This window comes from Stegastes partitus, unplaced genomic scaffold (genome assembly GCF_000690725.1).
Source record: "Stegastes partitus isolate 25-593 unplaced genomic scaffold, Stegastes_partitus-1.0.2 Scaffold117, whole genome shotgun sequence".
NCBI classification, from domain to species: domain Eukaryota; kingdom Metazoa; phylum Chordata; class Actinopteri; family Pomacentridae; genus Stegastes; species Stegastes partitus.
The window spans coordinates 89,581-108,111 of NW_007577848.1; the positions used below are offsets into that span (position 1 = coordinate 89,581).

The following is an 18,531-nucleotide window of genomic DNA, read 5'->3' on the forward strand; positions in this document are numbered from 1 at the left end:
CATTTAAAATCAAATCAGTTGATGCCTCATTAGATTTAACAAACTTTGAATATGACGTAGTCCAGGGCTGCACCGAAGCAGTTATTTTTTTGCTGATTCCAATTTTATCCCTCGATTAAACTGACAATTCTTTTACCCCAAATAAATATCAGACACTTCTCCGGGATATTTTCAAAATCACCTGATCATCATCATTTAATCTCCACATCACTGTTGTGTTGTGATGTCTATAATATTAATAGTTCTTATTTGTCAGAATCCTGATTGAAAAAATCCACCTTTGTTTTCTGTTCTGAGTCTGTATATACAAGCTGCTATTATTATTATTATCATCATCATCATCATCATCATCATTATTAGTATTATTATTATTATTATTGTTGTTGTTGTTGTTGTTATTGTTATTATTATTTTTGTTGTTGTTTTCTGTGATTCAGATCCGCTGGCTGCTGGAGGACGAGATCGTTTCTGCTCTTCGTCACTCTCGGGTCATTGGTTCAGCAACACTGCAGAAAGTAGCAGAACATGTTTTACGCTCCAGCGGTCGACCACACTGTCACTGTGAAGATGTCCCACTTCAGTTTGTCTTCGGGCCTGAACAGTCTCTGGAAAAATTCAAAGAGGCAAGAGCCCATGCACACACACACAAAGCACCATTTTTCTCTCTTTTAGAGTTTTCTGATTATACTGAACTTCTGCAAGGAAGACACCACTGCCACATATTCTTTGTTGTAACGTATTCACACTTTCCCATGTTTTTGTGACCAGCCATGAATGACTTCCTACTTTTTCTTTCAGCATGAGCTTCTTTCAGTACTTAAATGCACAGATATTTTCATCTTCGTAAGGGAAATCATTCCTCCCTTTCTATGGTAGTGTAAACGTACGCAGAATGTGTTGACTCTTGTTGACAGCAAAGGAAAGAACAGCAGAAAATGAGAATTAAACTAATAAATAACCAAGGTTTTGTTAAAAGACAATGCTGGTATATTTTACCCCGTCATATTTCCCGTTAATGTCGCCATTATGATTTTAAATTTCATGCTAACTTTGTACTCTTCACCTCTGTTGTAGAGATTTGGAGAAATGAGGAGCTGCACAAAACAACTTGTGAATGATCTCAAGCTAGGGGCAATTACTATTAGCTCCTTTTTACATGGATCATTTTTAACATTTTTTTCCCGGTCTTCCTGAAAGGAAACACAGGAATCAGCAGCCAGAACAAACACTCAACCCTTCATACATTCAGCCAAAGCTAATGCAGTCAGCCAAATGTCCATCCAGGAGGCAATTTACTGTGTTTCCTTTTGGTCAGACTGAAAACAAACATTTTGAATGATTCATGTGGAAAATCAGCTCAGGCTCATTGCCCCACGCTAATCTCCATTTCCCTGAAACTCTACAACAGCGCTGAGAAGTGAAGTTGGCATGAGATAGAGCCACAACAGACACCAGGTTGAATTAAACCAGAATTCACCTCAAAGGGAATCAGTAGCGGAGTATTGAATATGACATCACTCTGTTGCACTGTTACAGCTGAATGTGAGCCAATATAGCAGAGCTGCTTAACATTTTTTTTCTTTTATTTGAAACTGTGCACTATTCTAAAGATGGGGCCTGTGTTACTTAAAAACAAAGGAACTATCTTGGTGCAGTAAATGTACACTCATGACTTCTCTGTAATAGACTGTATCTGTGCTCGAAGACATGGCTGTATGAATTGTATGAATTGCGTTTGGTTCTGCAGGAGTTCCGCAGAATGGCTTTCTCTGGCTACGTGCTGAATGGAGAACAGGACGGTTTCTACTACATGTCCTTGAGCAGGCTGCATCCACAGAGGATCCACGCCACCAAAAGACTGTCCGAGAGCACCGCTGACCCCCCACAAAACCCCTGCAGTGCTGGAGCTCATGTGGAGGCTGCGATGCTGGAGAGTGAAGTGGAAGCTCGGGCAGACAGCGAGGTCAGACATGTCAGAGTGTTGAGTTTAATTTTCATGAGCAATCAGGTGATACTTAGAGTTAACCAGCAGTTACTGAAATCCCATGTTGTACCACATGAAAAATAGACTGGTTTGCATCAGCAGCTAGAAGGGGTATACTATGCATCTGTGGCCTTTACTGTGTGATTGAGTGTCTCTGCTGTATTTCTGTGAAGTTTAATATTAAATGTCCTCAAAGTTAGGATGGCAAAGGGTTTATTTTAGATGAGGTGCAGAAACTTCTGAGTCACAACAGATAAAATATGTTTACATAAATGTTATTGGTTTTTTTTCTCTGCAGAGTGAGGACAAGAAGTCCATCAGTGTTGCTGCTGATGCTCCCTGTGACACAAATGCAGACACCAGTGAAACAATCACAGCCCTGAAGCCTGAAGCAGATGACAGTGTCAGCATGGTGGGGGACAAAGGACAGCTCGGAACCCCCCAGCTGCAAACTGAGTGCAGTACTGAGCCCATCACACCCCCTAAAACGCCGTCCAGCGTCAGCCTGGCTGAGTCCATGCAGTCGGCCTCTCACAGTGAGCAAACCTGTCTACTGTAACCTGCACGCTTTTATTATCATTTTTATGAAACCCAAATGTGTAATGTATCATGAAGATTCTTACACACATGGACAAAATTGTTGGTACCCCTTGCTTAATAAAAGAAAAACCCACAATGACCACATTGTGGGTCATTGTGGGCTTCTATGAGGCCTGATCTAAATCCTATTGAACATCTGCGGAAGGAGCTGAAACATGTCGTCTGGAGAAGGCACCCTTCAAACCTGAGACAACTGGAGCAGTCTGCTCATGAGGAGTGGGCCAAAATACCTGCTGAGAGGTGCACAAGTCTCACTGAAAGTTACAGAAATCATTTGATTGCAGTGATTGCCTCAAAAGGTTGTGCAACAAAATATTAAGTTAAGGGTACCATCATTTTTGTCCAGGCCTGTTTCATGAGTTTATTTTTTAAATTAGTTCTGTTCAACCACAGTTCAAAAGCAATGTCTGATTTTCATTGCTTAATTTTCATAGAATTTTTATTTATTGTTGCTTTTGTCAGATTCAAGTTATTTCTATGACCGTTGTGGGTTTTTCTTTTATTAACTGAGGGGTACAAACAGTTTCTCTAAGTTGTTTTAGAAAGACTAATGGACATTTTCCTCTGAAATTAAGAGAAATATGATTAGAAAATGAAAATTAGATGTAGCAACTGCCTTGTTTCTACATACATATAGGTATATACACCATCCAACCACAGCATTAAAATGTTTCATGTGATGTTCCCAATATGCAGTGGTTAGTTTTAGGGGTAAATGAAATGCTAAAAAAAGTTTTATACAAATTTTGCATTTCTGTCACACGAAGAGAATCAAAGATGACAATGTGATCTTTGCTATGGTTTGTACCAAACAAACATGTTCCTTTAAATATGAAGAAAATGATTTATAGTCTCTGGCATCTCTGTAGCACCACAGTCCTTCCTTCAAAATAGTTGTGACACATTTCATCTTTATCAGGACAATTGGCACTACTGCAATAATATTTTCAAGGGAGGGAAACCCACACAGTATTAAGCCGGAGGTTTTAATGTTGTGGCTGATAAGCGTATACTGTGTGCGTATATATATCACCCCCAGCATGCACTAGTTACCAATCAATCTCTTCAGATCCTGGCAGCCTGTCAGGAGCTTGATTGTTATCTGCCACTGATGTTATTGATTCTGTCTGCTTTGTTTTCACTCAGAAGCTTCTGACTGCTGTTTATAGTGGTTATGAAAGCTTTTTCTTGACGTGATGTCTATATGCTGACAGAGCGCAAGGCAATTCATGTAGAACATTAAAACAAATATCAGTCAGATCAAATTGTTTGGGATAGCTGCTACCTACTGCTAAAAAGTGCAGCAAACTGACTCTATTATGACACTCGTATAGCTGATATACGACACTAATATGACTTATTTTTGCAACAGATGTGAAAGAGAATTCATTTAATTTGATTTTTCCGTTTTAACAGATACTAAAAACATTTCTGCTTGCAGAGTAGTTTAAATATCTGTTGCACAGTAATGATTCACAGTTTTTATTTTATTTTTTCAGTACTATGAATCAGAGCTTTATCCTTTAGAATCGAGTGTGTTTACTATAATCTCATAAATAGTTACAGAGGAAAACATGATTGAAGGTGATGTTATTATCTATTCCTCACACTAAACGGGAAGTAGATGTTTTTCCGAATAGAGTTATTCAAATATATGAATTCCTGTCCTTCTTCAGATTGCAATATACAGTCCTTACTCGATAATCCGACACTAAATGTAAAATCTTCTTTTATGTCAGATAGCAAGGCTGTCGGATTGTCAAGACGGAGGTTGAGATACAAGGAGGGCTTGAAGCTTGAAGGCTCATTTGTTGTTCATATTTATTGTTTATAGTTGTTATAATAACTAGTGTATTGTTAGAACACTGCCTGTGACGTCGTTGTGTCCTCTTCTGCGCATGTGGGACACTTTTGGGTCGTATGACGTTCACACAGGAGATCACATACAAGTCACATTTAATTGGAAATGTGAACGAACTCGCAAAGAAATCGGATTTTCTAAAAAAAAAACAAAAAACAAAACTGAATTGAGCATTAAGTCCTGTAGTCTGAACGTAGCCAATCTGTTGGATTGTTAAGTCAGATGATACGGCGTTATCCTTATTTGTGACAAAAAATGTCATGTCAGAGTCGGAATCCAAGGCTGTCGGTATGTTAAGGCTATTTTCCATGGGTTCCATTTGTTTTTCCTAAAAACCTGTCGGATAGCAAGGTTTTTAGATTGTTAAGGGTTGGATTTTCGACTCGCGACTGTAAATCACAGGAAAACAAAATATTACAATGTCAGTTTTTTCCAGTACTGGGCAGACCTACAGGTGATGCTAGATGCAAGCATGTTTCATTCGCTTCAACATGACAGGTAACACGAAACACTGACAGAGCTGGAGTGCAGTCTTCTCAGGACAGACCGCAGAAAGCCTCAGAGGCTGTGAGATCTGGCATCTGATTTAGGCTTTGATTTGTGGCTGTGATCATGCTGACATTGAATCTTCTGACATACACAAAAATGAAACTGTTTCCTCAGGCTGCAGCAAACTCAGGCCAAGTCGAGTTCAGAGTGTTGTCTCCAGCCAGGGCAGCCTGGACTCAGACATGCAGGGTAAGTGCTGCACAAAGCAGAATGATTCCTGCCAGCTTGTATAAAGATGAATAAATACTTCAAGTAGGAAACCTACCTGTGGAACACAGAGTGGTGTTGAATTGTGTGTCGAGTTCAGTTAGTCCCACTCTGACAAACAGCTCCATCTTATGGACAAATCACATTATTACATTTGCTGTAAAATGGTGGAACTATGACAAATTACCCAGAATATAAAAGATTGTTGGATTTTTTAAAAAGTGATCTTCTTTTTGTCACTCTCCTCATATTTTAAAAATGGCCCGTTTCTCTGCTTGGGCTCTGTTTTTTAACAAGTTGCAGCACCTCTGCATTTACATTAATAGTGTACATAGTATTAAAATGCAGTTCTGTACAGTGAAGCTTGCGAATGTTGTCATTATAGTTAGTCTGTTAAAAACAAGTTATGATCCATATTGTACTTTTACAACTACAATCATTAGGAGCCACCAGCAGGGCCCAGGAATGTGGCTGTGATTAATACTACCAGACTGTATGATACAAAACAATGCCATCTTCATACAATTGTTTTAAAATCAAAACTCCAAATTTCACATTTTTGTTATTAGATGAACACATTATGATTAGTTTATTATCAACACAAAATGTGCTTCCTGGTAGTGAGTTTTTTTGTAACATCGCTGTTTGTAATGCTTGATACTCAACCGTGCAAGCATTACATCTATCAAGATGCTTTGCTGCAACTGTTTTGAATGGATGCAGCATTTGGCTGGAAGAAGAGGTTGTCAGATGGCATCCAACCTTCATAGACCAATTCAGCCTTAATATAACACAGCAAACAACAGTCAAGGAAAGTCACTGCCCCCTCTTCCCAGCTAACGTCCTCTCTTTTGACCCAAAGCCAACAATAGGGTCTTTCTGTGATTTCTTCCAACCTTCAGGCTGCTCTTTGTCTTTCCTGGTCTCTCCCTCCTACACTTGCGTGTAGATTCCAAACCAATTTGGCTGGGAATCTTTAACAACCTACTTCCTTCATCTGTGAACACTCACACTGTCCAGCTTTTATCCCATCAGTCCTGTACAAGCTGTTGGTATTTGATTTCTTTTTCTTTCTGGTGCTTCCTCGTAGCTCTCCTCCCACAAGCACTATTAATAAGCCCATATTGGGCTTTTTGTGCCTCCTTTTCCTTCAGTGTGTTATATAGCTTATTTCTTGTGCATGTAAAAGGTCTGCAAACTTACAAAGCCTGAAGTTATTCTCTTCCACACAAAGCACTGCTCATTACCTGCTTGAAACGCCTCACTTGAAGCCCAGGCTTTTCTTTCGTGACTTATCTGTGTCACCATGTATCGCATTTATATAACGCTTGCCTAGTTTGGCACGTTGTTAAACAAAGAGTGAGCAGCTTCCTCGCAGTTTGCCATTATTTCCTCACGAAAGCTAGTGTCTGTGCCTATACTCAGAGATCTACATTGTTTTTGTCGGGTCAGCTGGCCATTTAGAGCCGACTGGGCTTTTCAGGAGAGAGGCCTCAGAGAGACAGGAGCTAAAACATAGTGTTTCAAATATAAACCTATAAATGAGCCTAGGTGGGCTCTTTAATTCTACCAGGATAATCTTCTTTCCCTCTGCTGACCAAATAACCACATTTGATCTCACATTTGTGGACATTACTGCCTCAGGGAGCTGGAGTTTTCTTCCCAGGCTGACCTTCATTTCCCACTGTTGGGTTGAGTGCAGCAGGTTTAACTTGGCTTTATATTGGATGGCCTGCCTTTGCCCCTGTTTCACAAAATGAGATGGTGTTAATCAGTGGCTCTGTGCTGTTGGCCTGGTGTTTCTTCCATTTTTCTTGCTCCAACAAACAATTAGCAATAACAAGAAAGCCATTAGTCATGTTGATAAATGAGGCTGCAGAGGCTGTTGTCATTAAATGTCCATTACCAAGGTATTCAGACTTGACATGCTGTAATGACGAAGATACTGTAAGCGTTGACATCATAACACTGTTTTGTCTTTGTGTGTTCAAAGGTTATGATGGTGGCAGTAGTGACTCTGAGTGTGAGAGCCCCACGCTGGATGAGCAGGAGTGTCAGTCACCACTGATGCCAGACTTCTGGCTCATTGTTAAGATCCACCAGGACAGAGTGAAGGTCTACTCACATTCTAGGTCAGAGCAGCTGCAGATCAATGCTCTAAGTTCCAGTGTTGTTTACTGCTGTATGTAAATAACCTGCTGAACCCTAAATAGTTGCTGGCCATTTTTCTATCTGCTCTGTGTAATCACAACTTGTCATTATAACCTGTTTCTCCATATGGTCCCTGAAATGTTGTCACGTGACTGTTGGTCACAGCTGAGTTAAACATGGTTTTTCAGTTGCAAAATGTATTTATTTATTTTCCACAAGGTGATATGTCTTTTAAATGTACCAGCAGGTTTTACGGTTCCATGAGTTAACTTTTAATAATCAGTTTGTAGTCTGTGGCCCATATTTATAAAGCATTTCAAAGTAGAATGTAATTTCTGATGGACTCAAAAAGGTCAAAGTAGTAGGTAAAATAAGTAGATTATGGTTCCCCTTCATCAATCCAGCTACTGTGACAAACTGAGACCTCATTGTTATTTTCAGTTGAGAATAGTGATGTTTTTTACTTTCAAACTTCTCCTTACTCAGAATTTAACCAGGAAGCTATACTAAAAATTTGTAAATAAGCGCTTTCCCCCACTAGGATTAATAGGACTGATTCTCAGATTCTTGGTCATAGCAGGTAATTGGATCCTATACATTTTTTAAAGGATCTGTCGTATTTTTACAGGTGCTTCACTGAAGGAAAAGAGGTCAGTCCTGAGGAGCTGGAGAAGAAGGAGGAAGAGCAGGAGCTGCCTGAATACTTACAACTGCATCAAATCGTGGTCAGGAAGATTGGTGAAATCTGCAGAATAGTCAACCAGGTAGCAGTCGCAGCTTCTTTTTTTAAAAAAAAGTCATAGAAACAAAAGAGCATTGAAAAAGTAGCACACATAGCACAATATGGTTACAGCAGTTACATTGCACTGCACATCCAGACTTGTATTCACTTGCAATATTTAGTTTCAGGTTTTTGTTTTGTTTCAGAGTTTGTCATGCAAATGTTCTTGCTATCGATAGATTGGATATTTTCTCTTAACGAGCTGTCAATAATGATATGTGAAAGGACTGAAACTTGCATTTCTGAGTGTCAAAGTGCCTTTACACAAAGTGCAGATTGTGCCCAACGTATTTGCATGTAAATGCATCAACACACTGCTCAGTGTCTGCTGTGTGTATGTGTAGCGTATGCTGCTGCAGGATCTGCATGACAGACATGTATGCAACACTCTGCTGGTGGCTGAGAGTGAAGAAGACATCTGGAAGAACGAGTCTCTCTACAAGCAGAGACTCAACACCTCTGATGGTGAGTTTTGGTTTTGTCTGTGCAGGTTTTAGGCTTAACATAGTGGAGGTGGAAGAAAGCTTTTTGGTAATTTTGGTGAACTGACCCTTTAAATTCTTCTCTGATATTTGTAAATAGCTACGTCCCCTCACTCTTATTTTTTTCTGATTATGCAGATTACAACACAGAGGAGAGCTATCAGGCCAGAGACTATCTGGCAGCCACCATGCAGTTCATCCCTGGGCATTTTGCCTGTGAAGTGGTGTGGAGCACAATCATCCACATTCACCCACGCCTCAAGATGGGACCCAACATGGGGGTGTCCAGGGGTGAGTGGCAGCTCCCAACAACTGGTTTAACATATTCAATTTTGAAAAAGTTAGTAGAAAAGTGAGATAATAATTTTAGTTTTAGTGTAATAACTTTGAGATGTGACTCGAGAATTGCTCGGCTATTTCTATTTTACAAAATAAAGGAGATTTACAAATACCCCATATGCCTATTTCTACACACTTATAACTAAACAAAAAACATATTTACTCCTAGTCAAATGTAAATAAAATCTATTAAAATAAAATAAAATAAAATAACTAAAATATTAATTTATGAGCTAAAACTTTATTTTCATTGTAAACAGGAGGACATGTTTGCTAGTCTGGTAATTGATAGTTGATTGACTCTGTTTAACATGTTTAGTTCAGTTTACCTGATGAACAGCAGCTTTAAAACATTTCATATTTCACGTGCGATCCTGCTACAGAAAATACAGTCAAATATTCTTACTAGGAAAATGATTTGCAAACTATGCTTCTTGTAAACCAAAGAGAAAATAGTAAAACTGAACTGAGAAGTATAGTCCTTTCAAATTTCTGAGCTCGTGACTGATCTCTGCCCAGCAGTGGCTGAGTCCTCCTGCAGTATCCACTGCCATCCTGCAGCCTTTTGCTGAGGAAATTTAAGACCACCTGCTGCAGTGGGTCTGGTTAGTGGGCAGCAGTTAGGAGTCTCAGTGCACTGAGCAGCTTTGTGTGTGAAAGTCATAAGCTTATAAACCTTTTACAGTCACTATGTGGATTGTGTGCAGGTATTTGCGAGCAGCCATCACATCACCCTCGTGTTCGTATTTACAATTAACCACTTTAAAACAAGAATGTGACCATTTATCGCTAAACTACTAATAATGATCCACTGTTCAAAATTAATAGATTTATTTTCTAAACATATTAAACTTGTCAATTTTAAATTTTTTGTCCCCCTGTTGTAGCTATCCAAGCCCTGCGCTCTGTGCTCAACTCCTTCTGTGTGGTCAACAGGAAGAACATGTTTGTTTACCAGGAACGGACGAGTAAATCAGTCTTCTACCTCAGGTTAGACTTCCTTCTCATCTTTCTGCTGTGTTTTAGACTCAGACTGACTTTATTAATCCCAGAGGGAAATTCAGATGTTACAGCAGCATGACTATTCAACAAAGGGGGTAAACAAAGCAAAAAGGGTGCGAAGCCTTTGAAAAATTGAAGCTTAAATGGGACATTCTGAGGCTATCTGAGAGAGAAATTTTAGCTCATGAAACTTCAGAAATCAAGACATTATCAACTGTTGAGCAATTGTTGTTTGGTTAGAATTGTAATACAGCTGTACTCTGTAAATGAAAACATGACAAATACTAGTATTGGCAAAACTTCTATTTACTAGTACTTGAAATGTTGTTACATGCTCGCACTGCACCATGATACACATACATGTACTTTAACCAGTGTAACAATGTCAGGGAGCAAGACCCGCGGGATGACATCTTTAAATGCCCAAGCGCCAACAAAACAGCTCGCGACGCGACCTTTTCTGTCAAAGCACCTGCGCCAGTAGGTGAAAGGTCATTCAGTCTTGAGAAATCTGTGTAGGTCAGCTGACCTTGTGTGTAACCTATGTGAAATCTAGCGAGAGCAGCTAACACCAAAACAGTATGGCGCCTCGACATGGAAAACGCCAACTTTGATAATTTTTTGCACCGTCTAATGGTGTATCTACTGCACTCGGAATATGCTGGAGTCATTATAACGTTTTTGATGATCAGATACATTGTCTTGTGATGGTGCTGGGATATTTTCACGGCCGAGATCGTTTTTGTGAAGATTGCATGTTGTACGGCAGCATGTAAGAACATGGACCAAGTGTTACTCGGGTTCAATCGGCATTTTGGTAAGAGGGCGCAAGCTGGGAGTATGAGGGCGCAGCTGTAGCATTATTTAAACAAACCTCTGGGGTATAAAATGAAGGTAGAATAAAATACGATAAAAATATAGAAAATATATTATAGAAGAAATTCAACAAAATTTACAAGAATATACAAGAGAGATACAGAAATGTGCAAATCATAATGTGTTTAGATTGTAGCATTAAACAGTCTTATTGCTGTCGGGAGGAAAGACCTCCTGTAACGTTCCTTGGAGCAGCGGGGTTGTAACACTCTGTTGCTGAAGCTGCTCCTCAGATTGTCCACAGTTTTATGGAGGGGTTGCGAGGTGTTGTTCATGATGACTTGCAGTTTGGTCAGCATCCTCTACTCCAACACCTCCTCCAGGGTGATCAACTGACAGCCAACAACAGACTGGGCTTTCCTGATGAGTTTGTTCAGTCTGCTGGCATCCTTCTCCTTGATGCCTGCGCCCAAGCACACCACAGCAAAGAAGATGCACTCGCCACCACAGTCTGGTAAAACATCAGGAGCATGTGGTTGCATATACTGAAGGACCTGAGCCTCCTTAGGAAGTAGAGACGGCTCAGGCCCTTCTTGTAGACGGCCTCTGTGTTGGTGGACCACTCCAGCTTGTTGTCCAGACTCACTCCCCGGTACTTGTAAGTCTGGACAATCTCAACATCAGTCCCGTTGACGGATAGATGGGAGGGTGGCAACTTGTTCCTCCTGAAGTCCACCACCATCTCCTTGGTCTTCACCACATTCAGCTGCAGGTGGTTCTCACTGCACCATCACACAAACCGGCTCACCAGGTTCCTGTATTCATCCTCCCTCCCATTCTCCACACAGCCTGCTATGGCTGTATCATCCGAGAATTTCTGCAGGTGACACGACTCAGTGCTGTACTGGAAGTCCGAAGTGTAGGTGGTGAAGAGGAAGGGGGGCAGCGCAGTTCCCTGGGGGGCCCCAGTGTTGGAAGTCAGACGTTCAGACACACAGCTTTGTAACTTCACAAACTGCGGTCTGCCCATCAGATCGTCCTTAATCCATGCGATAAGGGGAGTGTCCACCTGCATGTCCTCCAGCTTGGTCTTCAGCAGTCTGAGCTGGATGGTATTGAAGGCGCTGAAGAAATCAAAGAATGTGACGTCGACAGTGGTGTTGGGTCTGTCCAGTGCGGAGTATGCCTTCTGCAGCCGACAGATGATGGCATCGTCAACACCGACATGAGGCTGATATGCAAACTGAAGTGGGTCCTTATGATGGGCGCACTAGTGGCCTGAGATGTGCCAGTACCAGTTTCTCCATTACCTTAATAATGTGAGAGGTCAACGCTATGAGCCTGTAGTCATTAAGTGCAGTGGAATGACACGTCTTGGGCACAGGGACCAGGCAGGATTTTTTCCACAGCACTGAAACTCTCTGAGGGTACAGGCTCAGGTTGAAGAGATTCTGGAGTACTCTGCTTAGCTGGCTGGAACATGCCCTCAGCATTCGAGGGCTGATGCCGTCTGGTCCATCAGCTTTCCCCTGGTGGAGCCTCTCCAACTCTCTCCTCACTTGTCAGACTGTGATGTGTAGTCCATCCTGGAAGGTGGGGGTGTGGGCTGGCTATGATGGAGCCATGAAGAGTCTGCGATGGGCGTTGGTGTGAGACTGTGGGGGGTGAGGGAGGCCATTCAAAGGTGTAGTGTGAGGGCTGGTGGGGAAGGGGGGGCTGGAGTCGAACCTGTTGACGAACTGGCTCAACTCATTGGTGTATTCTGCTATGCAGTTCCTCCTCCCCCGCCTTTCCGCTGGAAACCGGTGATCTCCCTCATACCACTTCAGACATCCTTGGCCTTGTTCTTCTCCAGCTTCTCCTCCAGTTTTCTCCTGTAGGCGTCTTTGCTCTCTCTAAGTCTATGTTTGAGTTCCCTTTGTACAATTTTGAGTTCTACTCTTTCCCCCACTCTGAAAGCCCTCTTCTTTTTGTTGAGGAGAGCCTTCAAGTTGCTGGTTACCCAGGGTTTGTTGTTCAGCTAGCAGTGAGCTACTTTAGTGGGGATGGTGCTGTCCATGCAGAACCCAATGTACTCAAAGACACAGTCCACAATGCCATCGATGTCCTCACCATGAGGTTCAAACAGTGCATTCCATTCGGTAGCCTCCAGTGCTCCTCTCAGTGCCTCTATGGCCGCAGGAGACCACTTCCTCACTGTCCTCACTGTGACTGGCTGCTGCTGAACAACAGGCTTGTATGATGGGGAGAGCAAGACAAGGTTGTAATCTGACCTGCTGAGTGGGGGCAGGGCAGTGCAGCTGTATGCCTCCTTAGCATTGGCATAAAGCAAGTCCAAAGTCTTATTTTCCATGGTGGTGCACGTGATAAACTGATGGAAGGTGGGGAGGGTGGAGGAGAGACAGATATGATTAAAATCCCCAGTAATGAATATGAAGGCTCCAGGGTGTTTGGTCTGGAGTCCCGCAGTTATGGCGTGGATGACGTCACACGCCGCTTCTGCGTTCCCGAACGGAAGAATGTAGACAATAATGGCAACAACGTTGGTGAATTCCCGTGGCAGATAATAAGGACGAAGCCCGATGGCAAGAAGCTTGATGTCCGGACTGCAGACACGCTCTTTAATGGTAACGTGTCCAGTGTTTTGCAGCATTTTCCCCCCTAAATTCTCCATCAAGGATTCTTTTCATCGTCCTCCATCATCATCTCCCTGCTTCCCTCAGCTGTGTCTTAGCTCCTTCCAGAAAAGTTGTGAAAGAAAACATGACATGAGGAAAAAATGCAGTGAAATAGGAGGTGAAACTGTCAAATGAAAACACTTTCGTTCCGTTGCATCAGTCTTAGGCAAGGCCAGTTACTTATGCTGTGCTGTATCACCTGTCAGATCAAACTGACACTCACAAAAGTTAAACAATTATAAGACTTAATAAAAACTTCTGAGTTGCACACACCTGTGTTTCCTCACTCTGTGCTCCTCCTGAAGCCTCCTCGTGCCTTTGAGGTGCATTTCAGTGGTTGGAAGATTCTCCACAATGGCAATAGGGTCATGGAAGGAGAGGGGACAGGAGGATAAGTTTGCATCATGAAAAGCATCCAATATTTTTACAAACTCTTTTATATGCAAGCGTGGTGGGAGGACTCTAAATATGATCCTCAAAACAGAGACTGGGGTGCATTTTTCATCAGTCTGCTGGAAGCTAAAATCCACCCTCAGATGTTGCAGTGTAGTAGAAGTAAAATCAAGCTTGCTGAAAATTGAACTGCTGCTGTCTAACACAACAATCCAAGTGAACATCGTTGTGATGTTCTGAGCCAGATGGTGGAGCTTCCACATCAAAAAGTTAACAGTGAGAGTGGAGAATGAACTTCGGTGTCCTCAGAATCTCAGCTTGCAAAGTTCACGATTCAGCAGTATTACCAGTTACACAAAACTTACCTCAGGGGCATTTATGGAATGTTTCCCAAAGATATCACCAGCTCGTTGTGTTTGTGTTTTCAGACTTTGTGAAACGTCACTAACAGGGAAATACTCTGATGTGGACGGAAACCTCCACATGAGTCGATCCATTGCGCTTGCCAGGAGTCAAGAGCCTTCGTTTTCAGAAGACCTCGTGGTAAGTGAACACAATCAGTATCCATCCATTTTGCCTGACACCAGCCAGTGGATTTGTGAATGATGTGTGTGCAATTTTTTTTTTTTATCATGATAATAATATTAAAGCATGAACTCAACTCATACAAGAGCTGCAAACTGAAGACTTGGAACTGGACTTGTACTTGTCTGCTATGAGATCTGACTTATTTTAGATGTATTAATCATAATTAAAAACTCTACTTACATAGCATCTTAAAAATCAAAGTAAAAGTGCTTTGCAACAATAAAAAATAAAACCAAAAAAGAACCAGGACTTAAGGTGTAATCAAGATAAAGTAATTAAAATAAATCGAACATTACAATCTATTAAGATAATTATGTAATATTATGCCTCAAATTCAAGATCTGTACATTAAAATGTAAGATATATGATATTTTTGCTGAAAGTGGTGAGCATGTGTATGATAGAGTGAATAAAAAAAGCACATTGTTAAGTGTTTTGTAGAACCTAGCTGAGGTTAAAAGGTAAATGGTCTGCACTTATATAGCGCTTTTCTACCTTTGCGGCACTCAAAGCGCTTTACAATGTTTCTCATTCACCCATTCACACACACATTCATCCACCAATGGCGACAGAGCTGCCATGCAAGGCGCTAGCCTGACATTGGGAGCAACTTTGGGTTCAGTGTTCAGGTGCAGCATAAGTATGGACAATTTACCATTTCACCAGGAAAACAGGTTTTTGGGACCTTTAATACTAGTCTTTCTAAAAATATTTTACAGAAGTTGCCTGTTGCCAAAGGTCAGAGGATTCTCAGGGAGGGTTACAGGAAAGTTTTAGTTCAGTGACTGTAATTCTAAGTCCTGTGCTTCTGTGCAGCTTATCTGATGTACTGAAAGAGAGATTAAGCTGCAGCCTGCCAGTCACAGTGTGTAGTCGATAAGGCAGGAGAGCAGAGCACCTGCATCCCACTCAGATTAATTCTTGCTGGGGTTGATGGACACTTTTGAAAGCACTTAGAGTGCAGCAGAAGTAATTCTCACCATGCTCCCATCATATTTCCAGACCATCCAGTACCTGCTCTGTAAAGGCCAACATGAAGTGCAGACTGCAGGATACAAAGGAAAAAATGATGTCCGTTAAAATGGATAAAGGCACACACATTATTAACCTGCTCTTCTTATCTCCAGTTTTGGTTTATATTTGCTAGAATGTATGATCGAATGTATTCATAGGTTACAGACGGACACAGAGTCCCTGCACAGATACTTCCCTCAGAGATGAAATCACACTGACACATACTAAATAAAGACTGTCTTCAGTCAGCCTGCGTAATCTGGATCTGAATTAGCTTTGAAGTTGGAGTGCTGGTGCCAATATCTTGACATCTTGGGTGTCTCTTCCCTCAGGGCTCCAGGTTTTCTCTAGAGGGATCCCGACCAGTTGGACAGGTAGACAAGCACATCCTGCTGCTGGTGCATGGAGTGGGAAATGCAGGTAAGAGCTGGGAAACGTCAGAGTTGGAGAATGATTTCAAATTTTTGAATTAGCAAAATCGATTATTGACAAAATAGCAGTCAGTAAATATGCAGTTTTTCATACAGTGTGTGTCTGCAGACTGCAGCTTCACCTCAGGTCTGTTTGTGAACTATGAGCAGTCTGTAGACCACCATGAAAATATTTAAAGATCAGTACCAGGATCCTTCAATCTATCCCAAGACTAAGTTGAAGCCAGCAGTATTATGAGCTGTCTTCTTTGTTCCAGTGAAACTCTGGCAGCAGTTTGCTGTTATATACACTGTAAAAAATGTAGCTGATTCTTAGTGAAAGGTTTTGTGTGAATTGTCAAATAGGGACACGAGGCATTAAAAAGTAAGCGGAAATAGGTTCCACCACAGAATTGTATACAAATTAAAGAAATAATCCTTGCATGAGGTAGTTATTAAAAATTCAGCTACTCTGAATTTAAAAATCAAGCCACCATTCTTTTTAAAGTAGTCTCCTTGTGCAGCCATAAACTGCTCCCATCGCTCCCACAACACCTGTAATGCTCCCTGGAAATTCTGTTATGTCAACATCTCAAACATCATTTCTAATGGAAGCTTGAACTCCTCCACTGTATCAAAACAGCGACACTTCAATGTTTTGTTTTATTTTTCACGACATAATGTGCCTTGACATTTATTGGTTATATTTTATTGATCACAAAGTGATGCCTCAGCTGTATTTTCTGCTAACTTCAGGTACACCCAGTCTGCTGTAGTTAGTCAACTGGCCTGACAAAAGTGAGGTAATGTTGGTTATGTACCACAACTCTTAATTTCAGAATGTAGGGATGTACCTCTAGAAGAAAGGAGGAAACAGTGGTGGACTTTGTGGCAAATTTTTTTCTTTGAGGGCGTCCCAAACTAGCCACTTGGCAGGCGTTATGGAAATGTGTTACATGATGACATAGATAAGTAACAGATGAAAAGCCTTGTCTTCAAATGGTGCATTTCAGGCACGTGAGGAGCAGCTGGGCTTTGGACTTTGTAAGTTTGCACACCTTTAAATATACAAAAAAACTGTTATTCAACCCATTTGAGAAAATAATGAGCCCGTAAAGCATCATGTGGGCTCTTTAACATTCATGCTAAGAGTCCATGATGATCCTGTGATCTATCAAACAGTTTAGTTTTCCTTACAATCCACATCACAGTCTCCTGAAGCTGCTTGCAGCATTGTAGATGTTAGGAAAAGTGGGGTGTTGGCAGTTGAAGACAATGCAACACACTGAAGGTGAAATATATTTATCACAGCTCTGCATGTAATTCAAAAAGTGAGGCAGATCATGCATAAATGACAAAGCAGTTTTCAACAACTCCCTGAATGCCTTTGGCTAATCATGTTGCTTGCGGTGTACTGGGATGAGGCATTTTGGAGCTGGATGGCAGTCAACACTAACAAAGGCCCAGAGCCGCACTGGGTGCTCCTCAGTGGAACGAGCTGGTGACTGATGCTGCGCCACTGCACTCATATCTTGGTGACGAGGGGGTGGAACACAGCCAGAACTGGAGACAGCTTTGCTGTCATCCTCCGCTGCACCTCTTCTCTCAGCGAACATGACTTGTTCCACTGACAGAGCAGGCATTTGTCACCTACTTGTCCTCACATCTTGAGCAGAAAAAGGGTACCTGCAAAGAAATGGTGTGAGTGCCAAATTAGATTCAGTTTTTATAGAGGGATGCAGTTTGTCTTTTAAGTCATTTTAGTTTGTGTGATCATGTTTTGACTGAGATTCTTGTGAAATAACAAAGCAAACATGGTCATTCTTTTTTTTTTGTTGATGGAAAGAAAATACTGTATGTGGTGGGGACTGCTGTTTGTGTTGAGATCATGCTCACTTTCTACCTCATGCTTCCTTCTTGACGGTTGATATTTGCTTTTTAACTGTCTGAATTCCAAGCAGTTTCTGAGTGTTTTATTTTCTCCTGTCACATTTTTGCTTGGAATGGGTTGATATTTCACTGCACTATCAAGTCCTGAACCTCCATGAAAACGGCACAATGATGGCAAGAAGTCGTATTGCTGTAAATCACAGAAAAGATACATGCAAGTTGAATTTCTTTGATTATTTATTTTGGAAAAAGGGACAAAACATGGAATCAACATGTACAACATTTTTCCAAGTGATGTTACCAATATTGGGGGACAAAAAACTCTCCATACCATAGATAGTTTACTACTTACATTTTTAATTTGTTTCTATACTTATCTCCTGTCCACACTGTGTAAACCCAAACTGCAGTTCAGCCAAAAAACTCTACATTTTCTATCATGTGACTGTTGGTCGCAGATGAGTCAATCATAGCGTCTCAGATGTGTTGAGGAGCGCAAAATTTGTATTATTATTTTTATTTTTATTTTTTACAGAACTTGGTTAGAATTTTTATCTGAGACATATAGAATAAGGTACGTTTCATGAAACATTAAAATTTAAGCTCAGATTTGTCAGTTTCTAAAGAAACTACACATCACGTGATTAGCTCAAGAACTTACATCAAGTTTAGGATCTGGAACTTCTGATTTTACAGTTTATGGCTCTGATGAATTATCATGTTAGTATTTTTTTTTTTTTAAAGAAGACTTTTGAACTCACCAGTGGATTTTGGGTTTTAGGGGGT

At 41.1% G+C, this 18,531-nt stretch overlaps 1 protein-coding gene across 1 annotated transcript in view; it reads left to right on the forward strand.

The window, feature by feature from the left end:
- The window catches only part of szt2 (SZT2 subunit of KICSTOR complex), a 129,624-nt gene that overhangs the window by 35,271 nt on the left and 75,822 nt on the right, over positions 1-18,531 (forward strand). The window contains exons 37-47 of the mRNA XM_008278149.1: positions 438-623; positions 1,748-1,963; positions 2,283-2,520; positions 5,109-5,183; positions 7,195-7,333; positions 7,981-8,116; positions 8,478-8,598; positions 8,754-8,906; positions 9,842-9,944; positions 14,272-14,386; positions 15,778-15,865. Coding sequence (XP_008276371.1) covers positions 438-623; positions 1,748-1,963; positions 2,283-2,520; positions 5,109-5,183; positions 7,195-7,333; positions 7,981-8,116; positions 8,478-8,598; positions 8,754-8,906; positions 9,842-9,944; positions 14,272-14,386; positions 15,778-15,865 — 1,570 coding nt within the window. The remainder of the gene's footprint in view (positions 1-437; positions 624-1,747; positions 1,964-2,282; positions 2,521-5,108; positions 5,184-7,194; positions 7,334-7,980; positions 8,117-8,477; positions 8,599-8,753; positions 8,907-9,841; positions 9,945-14,271; positions 14,387-15,777; positions 15,866-18,531) is intronic.